This window comes from Eschrichtius robustus, chromosome 11 (assembly GCF_028021215.1).
Source record: "Eschrichtius robustus isolate mEscRob2 chromosome 11, mEscRob2.pri, whole genome shotgun sequence".
Classification (NCBI taxonomy): Eukaryota; Metazoa; Chordata; class Mammalia; order Artiodactyla; family Eschrichtiidae; genus Eschrichtius; species Eschrichtius robustus.
This window is the reverse complement of record NC_090834.1, coordinates 99,356,586-99,374,980: the sequence shown is the minus strand read 5'-3', so window position 1 is coordinate 99,374,980 and position 18,395 is coordinate 99,356,586. Positions and strand designations below refer to the sequence as shown.

At 38.3% G+C, this 18,395-nt stretch overlaps 1 protein-coding gene across 13 annotated transcripts in view; it reads left to right on the top strand.

Moving 5' to 3' along the window:
- The window catches only part of PHF21A (PHD finger protein 21A), a 191,373-nt gene that overhangs the window by 124,971 nt on the left and 48,007 nt on the right, over positions 1–18,395 (top strand). For 12 of the 13 annotated variants that reach the window (XM_068554476.1, XM_068554480.1, XM_068554482.1 and 9 more), the window contains 2 exons: positions 11,435–11,635; positions 17,890–18,141. In XM_068554476.1, coding sequence (XP_068410577.1) covers positions 11,435–11,635; positions 17,890–18,141 — 453 coding nt within the window. The remainder of the gene's footprint in view (positions 1–11,434; positions 11,636–17,889; positions 18,142–18,395) is intronic. The other variant, XM_068554481.1, reaches the window with a different exon arrangement.

Genomic DNA, 18,395 nt, shown 5'->3' with positions numbered 1-18,395 from the left:
ACATGCATTACCTGCTTGACCACTGTTCATGTGAAGTTTTTTTGTTTTTTTTTGTTTTTATAATTAATTTATTTATTTATGGCTGTGTTGGGTCTTCGTTTCTGTGCGAGGGCTTCCTCTAGTTGTGGCAAGCGGGGGCCACTCTTCATCGCGGTGTGCGGGCCTCTCACTGTCGCGGCCTCTCTTGTTGCGGAGCACAGGCTCCAGACGCGCAGGCTCAGTAACTGTGGCTCACGGGCCTAGCTGCGCTGCGGCATGTGGGATCGTCCCAGACCAGGGCTCGAACCCGTGTCCCCTGCATTGGCAGGCAGATTCTCGACTACTGCGCCACCAGGGAAGCCCCATGTGAAGTTTTAATCCCTGAATGAAACTATTCTTTAATGATTTAGCTTCTTTGTAGTGTGTCAATATCATCATTTTTGATCAATATCATCAGTTTTCTGTGTACTGTGCTTATAGAGGTGGAAAGTAAAGATCAAGAGATTGTATTCTTGTTATTTAGAGATTCACAGAATTTTAACAGAAGAGAATATTGAAGACTGAGTGGAGAAACTGAGACCAAGATCAGGTAAATAACTTACTCAAGGTCACAAAGCTAGTGTAGTGACAGATATGTGACCAGAACCCAGATTTCTTGACCGTTTGTATTATTTTTTGCTGCACTATACTGCCTCTCTACTTATTTTTCCTAAAAGCAGAATGGTGTGGAGGAGGGGGTATTTTTTTTTAAAGGTTTTTTTACTAGGTGCTTTTGTGGCTTGCCATATTATACAGTATATAGATGTGAGAGCTTCAAGTCCTTACCAGCAAGTAAAATAATGGGGGGAGGGGAGAGATAAGAAATTAGATACCAGGAACTAGAACTTCTAAGTCTGACTCTGCCCATAACTTGAGACCTAGGTCAAGTCACTTAGGTGCTCAGATCCTTAGTGTCTTACCTGGCAGGTAATATCTATTTGATATTATTGCTGCTGTTTTTATTGTAATCATTGTAGAACTCACCAGCTGCCGCATTAGACTGTATCTAAAAATCGAGACTACTGTGGTATATTCAGACAATGGAATATTATACAGGGGTAAAAAGAATGAGCTATCAAGCCATGAAAAGACATGGAAGAACAAATATGTATTTCTAAGTGAAAGAAGCCAATTTGAAAAGGCCACTGTATGATGCCAACATATGTCATTCTGGAAAAGGCAGAATTATAGAGACAGTTAAATGATCAGTGGATGCCAGAGGTTGGGTGAGGGAGAGATGAATACACAGAGCACAGAGGATTTTTAGGCAATGAAACTATTCCATGTGATACTGCAGTGGTGGATACATGTCATTGTACATTTGTCAAAATCCATAGAATGTACAACATTAAGAGTGAACCCTAAACACTCCTACACTGTTAGTAGAAATGTAAATTGGTGCAACCACTATTGAGAACAGTATGGAGGTTCCATAAGAAACTAAAAATAGAGCTACGATATGATCCAGGAATCCCAGTCCTGGGCATATATCCAGAGAAAACTCTAATTTGAAAAGATAATGCACCACAGTGTTCATAGCAGCACTATTTACAATAACCAAAAAGTTGTGGAAGTAGCCAAAATGTCCATTGACAGATGAATGGATAAAAAAGATGTGGTGTATAAATATATATATATATACATATATATATATATACGTATATATATATATACACATATATATATATATACATATATATATGTATAACGGAATATTACTCGGCCATAAAAAAGAATGAAATGATATGATTTGCAGCAACGTGGATGGACCTAGAGATTATCATGCTAAGTGAAGTAAGTCAGACGAAGACAAATATCATATGGTATCACTTATATGTGGAATCTAAAAAAAAAAAAAATACAAATGAATTTATTTACAAAACAGAAGCAGGCTCGCAGGCATAGAAAACAAACTTATGGTTGTCAAAGGGGAAAGGGGGTGATTAATTAGGGGCTTGGGATTAGCAGATTCAAATACTATATATAAAATAGATGACAACAAGGTCCTACTGTAGAGCACAGGGAACTATACTCAATATCTTGTAATAACCTATAATGGAAAAGGATATGAAAAAGAATATGTATATATATGTATATCCGAATCACTTTGCTGTACACCAGAGACTAACACAACATTGTAAATAAACTATCCTTCAGTTTTTAAAAGAAGAGTGAACTCTAGTGTAAACTATGGATCTGGGGTGATAATGATGTGCCAATGTAGGTTCATCAGTTTTAGCAAATGTTCCGTTCTGATGGACTGCTGATAGGGAGACTGTGGGTGGGGGAGCAGGGGCTATGTGGGAATTCTCTGTACTTTCCACTCAGTTTTTTTTTTTAGCTGTTTTAATAGGTGTGCAGTGATTATATCATCATTGTCTTTTTAAAATAAATTGACTGATTGATTGATTGATTTTTGTTTGCGTTGGGTCTTTGTTGCTGGGCGTGGACTTTCTCTAGTTGCAGCAAGCAGGGGCTACTCTTTGCTGCAGTTCACGGGCTTCTCATTGCAGTGGCTTCTCTTGTTGTGGAGCACGGGCTCTGGGCGCGCGGGCTTCAGTAGTTGTGGCTCGTGGGCTCAGTAGTTGTGGCTCACGGGCTCAGTCATTGTGGCTTGTGGGCTCTAGAGCGCAGGCTCAGTAGCTGTGGCGCACGGGCTTAGTTGCTCTGTGGCATGTGGGATCTTCCCGGACCAGGGCTCGAACCTGTGTCCCCTGCATTGGCAGGAGGATTCTTAACCACTGCGCCACCAGGGAAGTCCCTTTCCACTTAGTTTTACTGTGAACTTAAAATTGCTTTAAAAAATTAAGTCTATCACAGATACAGAGAACAAACTAGTGGTTACCAGTGGGAGGAGGGAAGGAGGAGGGGCAATATAGGAGTGGGAATTAAGAGGTACAAACTCTTAGGTATAAAATAAGCTACAAGAATATATTGTACAACACGGGGAATATAGCAAATATTTTATAATAGCTTTGAATGGAATAGAACCTCTACAAATTGTGAATCACTATATTGTACACTTATATATATTGTATATCAACTATACTTCAGTGAAAAAATAAAAAAATAAAAAAAAAAATGAAAAGCAGGCTACAATAAAAAAAATTGTCTATTTAAAAAAAAAAAAAAGGGGGACGTATCTTATGTTCAGTACAATGTCCTCTTCTCTTTTGGCCCTGCACCTCGGTAATTTTGTTGGATGTGGAAACTGGAGAACAGTATAGTAAAGAGTGAGCTACACCTTCAGTACTAAAAAATATGCTAAAAGAAGATAAAAATAACAAATCATTTTTACTGTGGCCATTCCATCTTTTCTGAAAGTTAAGAGTATGTGCTTGCGTGTGTAGGTGTGTATGTGTAAAGACTTGAAATATTTGTGTAGAGATTTGTGAATCGGATTTAGTAATTTTCATAACCTATGAAAAATGTTTTTCTTCACACCTCAGATTTAATAAAGATTTAAAATTTTTAACAAAATGCTTTGTTCATGCTTTTTTCCTATATTGCTGAATCTCTCTCTCTTTAATAAAATTTCTAGTACTGACAGTTTAAAACAAAAAAATCAAACCTGCTCTGAAATTCTGAAAGATGAGTTCAGGTTTCTTCTGTTTCTGATGCAGAAAACTCAGACTAAATACAAAGTAGTGCAAATCATCCTCTGTCATGTGTCTTGGAAGGTCCAATCCCTTGAAGTTGACTATCCCTCATCTTGGCAGCCTACGTAGGTGATGGAATTGCTTCCTCTGTTGTTTTATGTGGGGCATTGTCAGAAAGTAAATATGTAACACTGTTCATTTTTTTTCTTTAAGTGATTTTAACAAGTACTTGGTGATGAACTACTGAAATGCTGAATACTTTTTGTGAAATTAAGAGATACTCATTCAGTAGCTTTGGAACCTTTTAATCTACGTGTTTATCCTATTATGGCAGATGATAAAAAACATGTTTTTAAGCATCAAGAGTATTGTTCAGGTTGTACTTTTGTTAAAATACTTATTCAGAATATCATTGTTTTGTGATTTATAAGGCCTACTTTTGTTTAAACGTAAGGTAAACATTACATTTTATCAAAAAATATTTTCTACCTGATATATCCTGCCTGACACAGTATATTGTTCTAATACTCTTGTCTTTTTTCTCTCTTTTAAGCAAAAACTGCAGAATTGAGGATTGTTAAAATATATCCTTGCCTTTGGAAATGATTGATCCGTGACTTAGTACGTGTATTCTGCGTAGAATTTGGTTAGATAATCTACTATATTTACCTCTCCCAGAATCTGATTATGTCTTGTGTTTCTGTGAAAAGAGGGCTTTCTACATTATCTCCAGTTGTACCCAGGGCTTGGAGTAAGCAAAACAATCTGTTGTATCTGAGCAGTATTTTGTAAAATAATACAGGTTTTTGGTTTTCTTCTTCCTTTTCCCTCCCCCCATTTTAGGATCATTACTGTGCTTAAAGTGTATTTTCATATCCAACTTCTCAGGGACAGCTACTGTGCAGCCATTTCCAATCATATTTCTTTTGTGAGGAAAACCATAGCAGCTTCAGGGCAGAGCAGTGAGAGAATTTCTATAGTGTATGGGACAGCTCTGACATTAACAAGGCAATGCTGCTTTTTAAGTTGTGGGGTAGAGCCGTAGAATGATGAATGACAAGCTGGTGGTATGTGCAGGTTTGTAACAGATAGTTACAGAGGGCCATGCATTTTACTGAACTGGAGTTTAATTTACAAATTAATAGCCTTTGTGTCGTGTCTCACTGTGGTACAAACACAGTGATTCAGACACTTTTTTATATTAGCAAACAGCTAAATTGCGCAGATTATAAATGGTTCTTATGTTTTTTTCTGCTGTTCTCATTACTGTATCTAGGGTCTTTGCTGGGTCAGGTTACATTTAAATTGGACATCTATTTTATGCATTCAGAATATGGCCCTGAACCACTAATGAAGGTATAAGAAATCTGGGCCGTACCTCGATTTCTACACAGGAAAATATTCCCTAATGACCTTGATTTCTGAGATAAAAAGGCAACAGGTAGCATTCTTTCTTAATTGTACTTTTTTTGGTGATTCTCGTTTAAAAAAAAAACGAGGTTTGAGCAAACATAAAATGTTCGACTAGGTGTTAAAAATAAAATGATTGAAAGATAATTGACATTGAAAAGTCACATTTAATTAGCTGCTGCTCTTAACGGAGAATTCACACTAGAGAAATTGTGTTTTTCATGGGTTATCATCTGCGATTTTCACGTTGCCCTCAACAATTTCCTAAGCACTCCCCACCATTAATTCATTTGATCTTCAACATCTTTCTGAAGCAAGCAGGACGGTATAGCTTAGTACTTCAAAGAAACAGAGAGAACGTAAATGCAAGCAAACTGGGTTCTGATTTTGGCTTCGTTCGTCTTTTATTATAGAGAAATATATTACAATTCCCATCATGCAGTGCTCTTTTCTAGTCTGTCTCTATGTTGGTACTATTTTGTCCTAGCATCTGGGTATGTTACATATTGAAGCACTGTAGTTCTCCAGGGACCCATCTCTCTTGAGTAAACAGCTACACTTTTTCTTGTTTGATGCAAATTAAGGACAGTCCCCAGGTTCTTAGAAGGGTTCCTAGATTTAGACAAAAGTTTGACTATAGCAGTCTTAGCAGTCCTTTATAGTCATGCATAAGGAGTTGGGGGAAGGTGGGGTTGAGTTTACCTATTAGAGCGTGAATGAGCTAAATAAGAAAAAAGTAAACTGCGTTTCAATCAGGCTGCCAAATAAAGGGTCTAATCCCCAATGGAAATGGGATATAAATCCCATTGATATGAATAAGAGGTCTAATCTCCTGTGGAGATGGGATGTAAAACCTATTGATATACATATCAGCGTGTGTGTGTGTGTGTGTGTGTGTGTGTGTGTGTGTGTGTGTGTATTTTGAAGGAAGAGTAAACCCCAAAGAATATTTTTTTAATTAAAGAAGCCAAAGTCTAATCAGTATCATGGCTTATGCATTCTCCACCATCTGTTAAGCATCCATGTAGAGAATTTTGAACTTTACTGAAAAAAGAACCCTGATAATTCCAACTGCTGCTGTTCCTTAATTCATCTAAATTGTACTGTTCAAATTCCATGACACCTTGTGAATAACTATAAAATATCTATGTTCCCAACTCTCTATGACCAAACAAATCCTCTTTAGTAGACAACATACACAGTTCACTGTATAAGATGAGGTTGTAGATACTGCTCTGTCAAACAGGTAGTGTTTTTCAAGAATATATTCCTTTTAAAAAAGGCTTATAAGGTTAGAAGCTATTTGTCTAATTCTAACCCTGAAACTGAATATCGGAGACTTTGGGGGAAAACCTTCTAGTGCCTTACAAAATGAATGAAACAATTATTTTTATCTAAGTATGCATGTATATGTGTGTGTGTGTGTGTGTGTGTGTGTGTATACACACACACACACACATATTTTTTTTTTTTTGGCCGTGCCCCGCAGCTTGCGGGATCTTAGTTGCCCGACCCAGGGATTGAACCCGGGCCCTGGCAATGAAAGCCCTGAGTCCTAGCCACTGGACTGCCAGGAAATTCCCCTAAGTATGTTTTTATAGATGCTGCCACCAATATTTTTCCTCCTACTCCCCTGTCAGAATTCTATCCTGTGTGTCTCCCCTAAACATTCCCTCTAATAACTTAAGTACATACCCTCTCATTGAATTTCAGTAATATAGTACATCAAGAAGGAGCTTATTTTGAGTTTATTGCTTCTTGTTCCTGTGTCTTTGTTCATAAAATGGTGGAATCTTCACTTAATTTTCTGTTTCCTTTAAACAGCACATACCTTTTACTCTGGATTGTAATTTTGTCATTAATGTTATGCCAGTAACATACCCTATTCTTTAGAGGATAATTATGAGGCAGCGTTCTGAAGACTCATGTAATCTCTTTCCTGCATCTTCAGTGTTGTTGAATATTGGTGTTACTTATAAATACAGTTGGTTGACTTTCAGTTGGACAGTAGAAAGGTTTTTTTTCTCCTCTCTTTGGGTAAATTCTGATTTTATTAACAAATGTAAATTTCTCCATGTTAGTTTTTATGCACCCAAAAAATTTAGTATCCCCGGTTTCATTTGGGCAATTGGTGAGTCTGAAGACCTGGAAAGATTTTTCATTGCATTTTAGGTATGAAGATGGGTAGGGTTTGTTCTTGACTTTCTGGATTTGTGACAAGTTACAAGTCTACCAGTTTCTGGTATGAGGGGGAAGGTTATATTTTCTGATTGTGTGGTTGATCATAGAGGAAACAAGGATGAATTTTTAAGGCAATACTGTGTAGGAAGATGTCTGGGTGGATGTGGCCCTCTCATAATTGATTCAAGAACAGATAATGCTGGGTGGAACACAAGCAAGCAGAGTGACTGTGTGGAAAAACAGAGCCTTGAAGCACCAGCGTCCAGTTGTGGAGGACAGGGCTTGTGCCTGCATTTGCTTTTGAGAGAAGCTTTCTAAAATTTGTGTGAGGATTGGATGGAAATAAATTGGTGGCTCGATTGGAGGGGTAGGGGCTGTTCTTCCACCACTCCATCTCCCTTCTGTATTGACCAAGGCCATGGCACTTGGAATGATTGACTTCCATAACAGAAGAATGAACCCTATTTTCTGTTGAATCGGACTGATAAATTTCTGTGTTTTTCTTTGGAATCTGTCTTGCTGTCGTGTGAACACGTTGATAGTATCGCTGAATGTCACAATATTGATCACGGTGACTACCTGTCTCAGAAACTGTGACTTCAAGTGTCAGAGGCTCTGTGAACCCTTCTGCCTGAACAAGCCCTGATGAAACCTAGCGATGCGAATGTCAAGGGAATTGGAGGCTTGGAATCACATTCTGGGTTTATGGAGCAGTTCTTGACAGATGAATTGAGGAGGGCGGTACTTGCCATTCTGGATGCCTGGCACATTGGCCTGTTGTTTATAGAAAATATATTAAGGAGAGAAGGTAATAAATTGTTAACTTTTCTCTCCTGCCTTCATTCTTTCCAGCTTTTCCTTTTTCATTTCTTTTGTTCCCCACCCCCCCTTTTAATTTTAATTTTATTTTTTTAACACTTTATTGGAGTGTAATTGCTTTATCCCCCCTTTTTTAGCTCTCATTAACTTGTTAGTGAGTGATGAATGGCCAGTTTGTGAGACTTAGCCTTTTCTGAAAGCTTCAGGATAAGTTTCCAAGATAATTAGCTATGTTTAAAGGTCTCCTTTATACGTGAACAACATTGAAAATATCCAGTTGTTTAGGCCAGTGTAACTTTCATCAGTGACCAGCAGAAGTCATGATTTCTTTGTTTAAGACAAAGAAATGGTAGAAGAATATATTTTCACTTCCTGTGGAGATGAGAGGCTTCTTAAGAACTTTGCTTGATACTACAAGCTAAAATTTATGAGATATTATAGCTGTATTCTCTCACCGCCACCCAGAGCTGGTACTGACCCAGATCGGGGTCCTGCTGGAGTTAATGTGACTGTTGTATTTGCCAGAGCTGCAAGACTGAATTAGAACAAGACTGGATTGTGGAACCTAGAAAAGCCAGTTACTGCTCAGGGCAACTCTCCTTTATTAGTCGGTCCTTAAAAGAGTGTGCAGGGTCTCTCTCTGTACACCTAAGGAGTGCCTCCACTGCAGAGCTCACCTAACTTCAGATCATTGGTTTTCAAAATGCAGTGAATAGTTTATTTGACAGAAGGCATCAGTGCTTCCCCTGACCCTTGATTTTTAAAAAAATTTCATAGACATGCACAACTATATTCTGGGTATTCTTCTAGTCTTCTGGTGAACACAGCAAGGACTGCCAGGGCAATGCATTTCTGAGCGGTTCTCTGAAATATGCCAGCGCCTTCTTTCAAAGAAAGCATTACCCACCTCATATGATCTGACCCGTGTCCAATCTGCACAGCTCTGTCTCTCTTTCTTCTTTTTTTCCTCTTCTCAAGGACTAATGAAAATTTGCGAGTATTTTGATCCCATCTCCCCTCCTCGCTTTGTTTCAGGCCCTGGGGGAGGAACAGTTGTGAATGCATGGTGACTCACTGACTCCCACGTTCCTGATTCGGGTTCTGATTGGTGGTCACCTTGCTCTAGCCATATGGCTTCAGAGTACTCTAGCCTGCGTCCCTTTCTTGTTCCTTCCCCTACTGTTCCCTTCTGTTGTACAAAACACTGGGAGTGGGTTCCAAGCTTTGTCTCTTGCTTCTAGTTCACCCCGGTTAGGCAGTAAGTAGGAGAGCACACTGTATTTCCTAAAAACGGCTATAGAGGAGAAAAACACCCTTTCCTTTTGTGTCTGGTATAGTAATTATTTAGTTTCCTGTGCTGTTTTTGTTCAAAGTTTATTTTTTGGCAAGTGTCACATTTGTGTTTGTATTATTTCCTCCTGGTTTCTCTCCTCCCCCTGATTTGAGCTGGGGGGTTTTGTTTTTGTTTTGGTAAAGGGACTAAGAATGATGCTGTACTTTAGCTAGTTTGTTAATATGTTTGATTAATGGTGACTAATATGTTGGGGAGGGGGACTGAAAGCAACTCTAAATAATTACTTAATTGTTAAATGTCTTATTGTTCTGGCAGTCACCAAGCAATAAAGTCTACATGTGATACTCAGAATTATCCATGCCACCACTACTGTTACTTCCCCTTCTCTTAAACTATATCTATTCAATTACTCTGAGTCTTACACTTGAGAAATAGGATTTTGAAGACTGGAAAGTTATTTTTATAAGAACTTTTTTATTAATTTGCATTTTTAGTATTCTGCAGATGGTTTCTGGAAAGACTTTGGACTTTACATCTTTTCTTTTTAATATTTAACTGCTCAAAGAGGTGGTGCTAGCAGAGTGCAAAGTATAGCAGACCCCCCCCCCCCGCCAAATTGGCCTTTATGTGATATTTTCATTGCCTAAAAAGAATCAGTAATAAAAATATTAAAATTTTTCTCAAGAATGTATTTTGTATTGACTTGAAGTTTTTAAAAATCCATTTTGTAAATGTTCTAATGTTCAAATATGTCAAGGAAGTAACCTGCAGGTTTGGATTCTTTAGAGTGTGTGTAGTGAAGTTGGTTAGAATCATAGGCAGGAATGTGAAATCAACCTGGCCCTTATGGTTTCACTTAACCCCTTATTTAAAGATCTTCATTTACTTCTTCTCTATTTAAATCTATATTAGAAGACAGTAATCTATTTTTGTCAGAAATAACAAACCTCAGCTGGTGAACTCACTTGAAAGTGTAGGCGAGGAGTGCTGCTTATACTTTCTTCCAGCCATTAGGGCAGGAGAGTCAGAACCCAGGTCTGACCCCGAATGGTTATTATATTTTCTCTGAGCCATTTGCTGGTCTTTGCTTCCATCACTTCACACATCATGTGAAGAGAACGAGGACATTTACTTAGCCGCCATAGTTCTAGATGCAGAGTTTAGTTGTGAACAAAATAAATCCGTACCCACATGGAGCTTACCTTTCGTTGAAATGTATTATTATAGTAATGAAGGTTTCCAAATGCACCATTTTCTTGGATTTCAACAAGGACAGAAAATTCAAAAAACCTTAATTAAAAAGTTTCATCCTGTATAGCTAAAACACTACTCTGCCTAAGCAAATGTATGTGTTTTCATAGATCCTGTTCCAGCAAAGCAGTGCTCGTGAGTTACATGTTTCAGTTATTTACAGTGTCTGTTGTGTATATTGCATAGTGCTGGGATCAAGGTTTCTTTGTTTAAAAGTCTTTTTAATGTTTGAAACTGCCATTAGATACATGATGTTTGTTTGATTAACAAAAATTACTGTAGTATAACTGGTATGTATGTTATCAGATGCAAAAAAAATAAACAAATGACCAACAGTGTGTGCCACTCATAGTTCCCAAGTACTTTACGTGAGGCAGTTTGGTACTCGTAAGAATCCTAAGGATATTATTAATCACCTCATCTTTACAGTAAGAACAGGAAATTGAGGCACAGATAGGTTAAGTGGCTTGACCAACATCATATAGCTGGTAAGTAGCAAAACTGAAATTTGAATTGAGGCAGTATGTTTCCAAAGTTGTGTCTTCACTGCTACGTTACACTGCCCTTCCAGCCCAGCACACTAAATAATAATAGTCAAGGAGTCTCAGCTCTGCTATGTGACCTCCATTAGCTTTTCTTCTCATCTGTGCCTCCGTTTCCCTTTATAGATTGATGTAAAACGTTACTTATGCCATGGGTTTTTTCCCTCAGTTGTCTAATCTGTAAATTTTAGATGTAACAAGATCTAGAATAAGCTAGTTACAGAAAAGATGTCAGAGGCATATAATTGCTGCCTATTTCTATACAGCTGAGATAGAACAATATTCTCATAGATTTTATTCTTTTTTGTCGTCCTTTGTAGAAAAGAGTAGTTGAACAGCTTCGGAAGAACCTGATAGTAAAGCAAGAACAACCAGACAAGTTCCAAATACAGCCATTGCCACAATCTGAAAACAAACTACAAACAGCACAGCAACAACCACTACAGCAGCTACAGCAGCAACAGCAGTACCACCACCACGCCCAGTCGGCTGCATCCTCTCCCAGCCTGACTGCTTCACAGGTACAAGTGTGGATGGAGCACCTCGGGCTTCGTGCTGTAGGCTGATTTGCTATGGGTCATGGAGAACTAGGTCCTGTTTCAGACTATGTTAACAACCTCAACCAGCACTAAACAAAGGTTATTTTGGTTACTTTTTTATACTGTACTGGGATAATAATCACTTGAAATTCATTGCCTGAAGGAAATGACATTACCAAGGAGTAAAAGTTAAACTGATTTCCCATCTGTCCAAAGAAGGAGAAAAGGTAATCAGTGACAACGAAAAATCACTTCTCTGTATTAGAACAGAATTAAAGTCTTCTTTTGAACTTCTGGAAGTATTTATTTGCACTTGTTCTAAAAGTCTGTGTGACTTGACCCTCAGGAATTGTTTTTCTGGAATTCTTAGCAGTTAGGTGTGGAGATATTCCAGGATCAGTACCCATGGAACCAGGTAGAAAGAGGCATTTAGAAGGTGGTATATTTCATAGAAATGAAATATTCATTTCCAAGTCCAATTCATCTCATGTGAGAATATGTATCTGTTCTCATATACTAGAGGAAATCTGAAATGGAAGCTACAGGTCAAAAATAGCACTAAGGAGTGGGAAGCCTAATAATATGCTAATTGGTGTATCTGTGCAAATGATTTTACTGAAAAGGGCATTTACACTACCATATAATGTAAGGATATTGAGGCAATCAAGACACACAAAAAGGACATATTTGGGAATGTTTCTATTAAGAAAAGTATTCAAGCTCGATCTCCACATACTTATATGTAGTGTGGGCATACCTTTTAAAATGGGACACTTGAGCAGTGGTTCTTGATCTTTGGAGGTCCCAGACTCCTTTAAGACTCTGTTGAAAGCCATGGATTCCCTCCCTGGAAAAATACACACTCACACCTAATACAGTCATTTTTTGCACATGGTTTCAAAGACTTCGGGATCTTCTGAAACCTAAGCATGGACACCTCTCACCCACCAACACCATCTTCACTGTATCTATATGTAGAGAAAAAGATTGTAGTTTACTTGGTTAGTCACCACTTATGGACATTGTGCTGGTTCATATACAATATTTTGCAAATGAAAAATACATTACTTGCAAAAATACTGGATTACTAAAGATAGTTAACGGTTAATAGAGGTTACCATATACTGGCATTCTCCTAAGCACTTTACATGTATAACATACACAGTCTTCACCCCATCCCTACTAAGGACAGTATTATTATTATCTCTGTTTTTTAGAAAAGAAAACTAAGGCACAGAAAGATTAAGTAATTACCTAAAATCATATATGTATTATATGGTGGAGCCAAGATTTGAACCCAGATGTTCTGGCTAAAAATTCTGCCCATTCGCTGCTGTAGACTGCCATACCAAAAAAAGAAATGCCAACGTTATATAAAATGCCAAAGAAGGAAAATGAAGAATCCCTGTTGTAAATCAGGTAGCTAGAGTGGCCTACATCATTTTTACCCTAATCTCCAAGGCGATTTGGAAATTAGGCATTCAAACTGACTTTAAACCTCCCCCCTGACCAGCATTTATATTTCTTCTAAAAGATTGCCTATCAGTTTACTTTTTTTGGAGTTTTAAACAGAGTTGGATTGGTTGTTCTCCTCTCAAAGTACAATTTGATCAGAAAGTGTTTACATGGAAGGAGTGTGGTAGAATTCATTGTTTCCTGGTACTAGGAATTTTCTCTCCTAACCCATGGAAACTTTCTGTTCAAGTACCATTCCATATCACACAAATCAGAGAAAATACTTATATAATACTTACAATAGCTATTTCCTTCCCTGGGAATCTGAGTTCTGTGCAGCTTTGGGATGGTAATAGTAAGGGGCCGAGGGCTACCCCCAAAACAGTGTTATGTGGCATCCCTCCATCTGGTAGCCCACCTGATATATTTAATTGATTTAGCTAAGCTTGTTTTATATTATTTTGTTTTGTTTAATGTTAAAAACCATAAGGTCTCTAGGTTATTGGGTTTCGTGTTTATAGTAAGCTGTCAATCATTATCTATCACGTGCTCCTTATATGAGAGCTTCTGGTATACAAAGAGGTAGTAATGGTCCCTGCCTAGAATCTGGTAAACTATGATAATTATTTTCATTCATTATGTAAATATTTATTGAGTCTCTACTATATGCAAGCCCTCTGCTAGGCAATGTCTTGTAAATAAGACAGAATTTCTGTCTTCAAGAACTTAACAAATTTAGAGGAGAGGAAGATGTAAACAGCTAACAAAGAAGAATAAAATGAAAGCACCTGGGAAAATACCAGAGGACAGTAATATTGACTAGAGGGATCAGAGAGTGCTTCGTAAAGGAGGTGGCTTTTGATCAGGGCCTTGACAGATAAGTGAGATTTCAGTGACGGAGCAGAGGGGGAAGAACATCAAGGTGTAGAGAACAATGTGAACAGAAGTATGGACTCAAAAAGTAAATGCGTGTCTTGGAAATAGCAAGTAGGCTGATGTGGCTGGAGCGTGGATTCCAGGAAATGGTGGAGAGGGATATAAAACCAGAAGGTAGGAAGAGGCTAGCTTGTGGAAGCCCTCCAATATGTGGCAGAACTTTTGGGGGTTTTGGCAGTCATAGGGAGTCATTAAAGATTCATGAGGTCAAGGACAAATGGGAAGTTTAATATACGGCATGTACTAAATTTCTAAGTCCAGAAAGGATTAACTATTAATTTAGCAATCTGCATGGGCAGGGAGGAGGTGCTAGGATGAGAAAGTGTTTTATTCTAAGTCAGGTGATTAGCGCGTAGCAAGTCATGGGGGAGTGGGAGGATCCGTTTCCTTTACTTAGCTAACTCCAGCTTATGTTTGCATGTATATTTTGAAATTTTTCCAAACTACAGAAAAAAATGAAAGAATAGTTGAACACAGGCGTACCCTTCAACTTAAATTCACAACTCTGTCATTTTAGATGAGTACAAATGTAAAGAAGCATGCAGTTAATAAAACCAAACAGAAAATAAACCCTTATAGACAGAAGGGGGAGGGGTTCTATTGATAGTTGTCCGAGTATACAACAGTTACCTTCCATTCAAAATTAAACACATAGGGATTTCCCTGGTGGCGCAGTGGTAAAGAATCCACCTGCCAATGCAGGGAACACGGGTTCGAGCACTGGTCCAGGAAGATCCCACATGACGCGGAGCAACTAAGCCTGTGTGCCACAGCTACTGAGCCTGTGCTCTAGAGCCCTCGAGCCACAGCTACTGAGCCCGCGTGCCACAACCACTGAAGCCCGTGCGCCTAGAGCCCGTGCTCCACAACAAGAGAAGCCACCGCAGTGAGAAGCCCGCACACTGCAACAAAGAGTAGCCCCCGCTCGCTGCAACTAGAGAAAGCCTGAACGCAGCAATGAAGACCCAACGCAGCCAAAAATAAATAAATAAAAAAAATAAATTAAACAAAAAATTAAACAAATAGTCTAAAATAGATGTGGAAGTTAATTAGAGCCCATAGTAATAATGCCTCTAAGTTCTGATTTGTACGTTGGAGTTTATCTTTTTTAAATCAATACCTCTTGCTTTGCAGGTAAAAAAAACACAATAACTTAGCAAAAAAATAAAAGGATTTTGCTGTTAGTGCTTCTTGCCATGCATTTTCTGCATTAACTTATAGTTCATGCAGTTTGGGTTTTGTTCATAAAGAACCCCTTCATGAAACTGGGGAAACTGCTATCATCTTTTGAAGGTGATCATACTTGGATAGCATCAACCAGCCAAGGGCTAATCACAGCTTCCATAAAAATAATTTTTTTTTGTTTCTGGGCACCTTTCCTCACTGTCTTCTCTTCCTCCTGCCAGAACAATTCAGAGGTTTTCATTAGGTTTGGATATCAAAATTCTAGATTCTCTCTGTCATCTAAACTCAGAACTCCAGGGGTTTGATTTATGTTCCCTAGTACTTACAGTAGAATAAGCACCAGACCAGGAGTAAAGATCTAAGCAGTACCTGTGTCAATACCTGGTGTCAGTAAATGGTTAGCAAATAAATGTATTCTTCAAAAGCTTTTCATCAGTGCATATAGTACTAGGTCTTGTGCCTCTATATACAAAGAGAGTTATGTAGATGCTAGAATACATGGAGTGAAATTAGCTACACCCAAATATTTATAAAGTAGAATAAAAATGCTAACCTAACGTGAACAGACTTGTTAGAATTCAGTGCTTTTTAGTGTTGCAGGTAATGCTAAGTATATAAATCAGGTGAGTTTGAGGTTTTACTCACTTTTTAAGAAAAATTATTCAAAAGATTGATAATGACTTACCTGAATCAAGGATGTTTTAAACAAAAGTATATTGACCCTCTTTTAAAGTAGTACCAACATGCATGACTGTTTTTAAAATCCATGTCAGTGAGTTCTGCTGATTAGAGCTTTTCTTCCATAACCTGTGTTGGCACCAGGATTAAATGCTATCTGGTGTGACTTGCTCACCACTTCAAAAGTTCTTTGTATTTAAATGTTTTAAATTGATGGAGAGAGCTAATATCACACTGGGTTAAAAACACATATTAAAAATAGCAGGTAATATAAAGTCAGTCCCACTGCTACACTACTGTAACATTTCTGATGATAAATAGCACTTAGCTTTTATTTGGTTTTCATCACTGATAGGCAGGATGACCTGCTACCTCCCCAAATAAATAATTATCAGTGTTCCCCCCTTTTACTCCCATTTCACACTTGAGAGGACAGTGGCAAGGAGAATGAGCCATTCTGTGTTGTTGACTTAGAGAAGAGGAACATATTTGGGTGATTTTAGTTGCAGGCATCAATAAGGATTGCTCATTAGGCTGTGATGGGATAGACAAGGCCAGATTATTACACTGTTTTGGTTAAAAGAAAAAAAGCTGTTAAAATATTAGATAATACATGCATGTATGTGTTTAAGGCAGAAAAATTACTTAGAACCAAACAATACACAAGGACTTGCATAGACACTGAAATAGAAATTCACAAAGGAATTTGTTCAGATCTGTTTCAGGGAGAGTGGGGTCCTTTTCCCTGGTCGAGGGCAGTGCTGTCCAGTAGAACTTTCTGTAGTGTTGGAAAGCTCCACTGTCCAGTTTGGTAGCCACTAGCCATGTGTGGCTGTAAACATGTGAAATGTGGCTAGTGTGACTGAGGAACTGATGTTTTAATTTTTATTTTGTTTTTATTAAATTTGAATACCTGCATGAGGCTATTAGCTACCAAACTGAACAGTGCAAGTGTAGAGTGAGAAGAAAAAGGTGAAATAATATCAAAATCAGAACCAACAAGTTAGACCAGGTATATTTTCACGTTTCTGAAACATCTCTATCTTGAGTGACTAGTAGCATTCCATGGGATGTGTATGCCGTGAAATGAGGTTGTTTATATTTTCTTGTTTTGTAGCTGGCTCCTTTAATTACTCTAATAGAAAGTCTAGAAAAATACAGCTTCAAAGCTGCAGTAGCGCTTGTGGAGCATCAGTCAAGTCCTCTCACCTCAGTTCAGACTCTGATCTCTAAGACTTTCTGAGACTCAGGTGTTTGTTTCCACCTTGTCGCCTTTTTCTGGATCTTTCCTCACTTCTGCAGCAGTCCTCCAGAGCAAAGATTGTAGGTAGTGATTCATATCCCTTTGGTATCAAGAGCTGGTATTTACTATACTTGTTGGTTAATAGGTTTCATTATCTAGAGTTTGGGATTTACTGCCTTTGAGGCAACAATTGTACTAATTCTTATGTGAGTTGCCCTTCCTCTTCTCCAGGGTGACACTCAAAAGAATTAAAAGACACTGTCGTTTTATCCCAGCCTTTGTGTCGCAGGAGGCAGATATCCAGAATTATATGATAGCTTTCTTCATATTGATGAGGTTGTAGCAATTAATGATAGAGATGGTGTGTACCTCATGGATTTGCAACTTCTACAAAATTTAAATTAATTGAGAGCAAGCAAAGAATTAGAAAAATCAGAAGAAATAGGTGTACTCATATTCTGTATCTGTAAACTCACCCCCTTCCTTGTTGAGAACCCTGTGCCCATATTAGTCTGCAGTTATTACTATGAACTTAAAGCTAAATTTGAGAACTCTAGCAAACTAGAGATTGCCTTTTCGTGTAGTAAGAACTGTGCTTTATGTACACAAAAGAAATGTTGTTATACCAAGAAACTTGACTGATTATGAGAATTATTGCTTTGTTTTCTTCTGGAGGCTAGCATTTTGTTTAGTGGGATGACACTTCAGCGTCCTAATGTCTGTTCTCCATGTCTCCTAGAAGACTGTAACTACAGCTTCTATGATTACCACAAAGACACTACCTCTCGTCTTGAAAGCAGCAACTGCGACCATGCCTGCCTCTGTTGTGGGCCAGAGACCTACCATTGCTATGGTGACCGCCATCAACAGTCAGAAGGCTGTGCTCAGCACTGATGTGCAGAACACACCAGTCAACCTCCAGACGTCTAGTAAGGTCACTGGGCCTGGGGCAGAGGCTGTCCAAATTGTGGCAAAAAACACAGTCACTCTGGTAAGCCAGCAGCTGCTACTCATGTGTGCCCACATGCGAGGGTTCAGGATATGCATTTGTAGAGTATATCCACTTTATGCTCCTGCTGGATTTGTCAGTCTCCATCACTCTTCTACCATACCAAATTCCCCTTTGGGGCTGACAAGGGAATACGGCATTCCTGCTATCTATTTAAATAACTATAGAGGTGTTCTTACACCAAGGATCAAAACTCTTTGAGGTATTATCTGAGGCCAAAGTATGACTTGACTTAA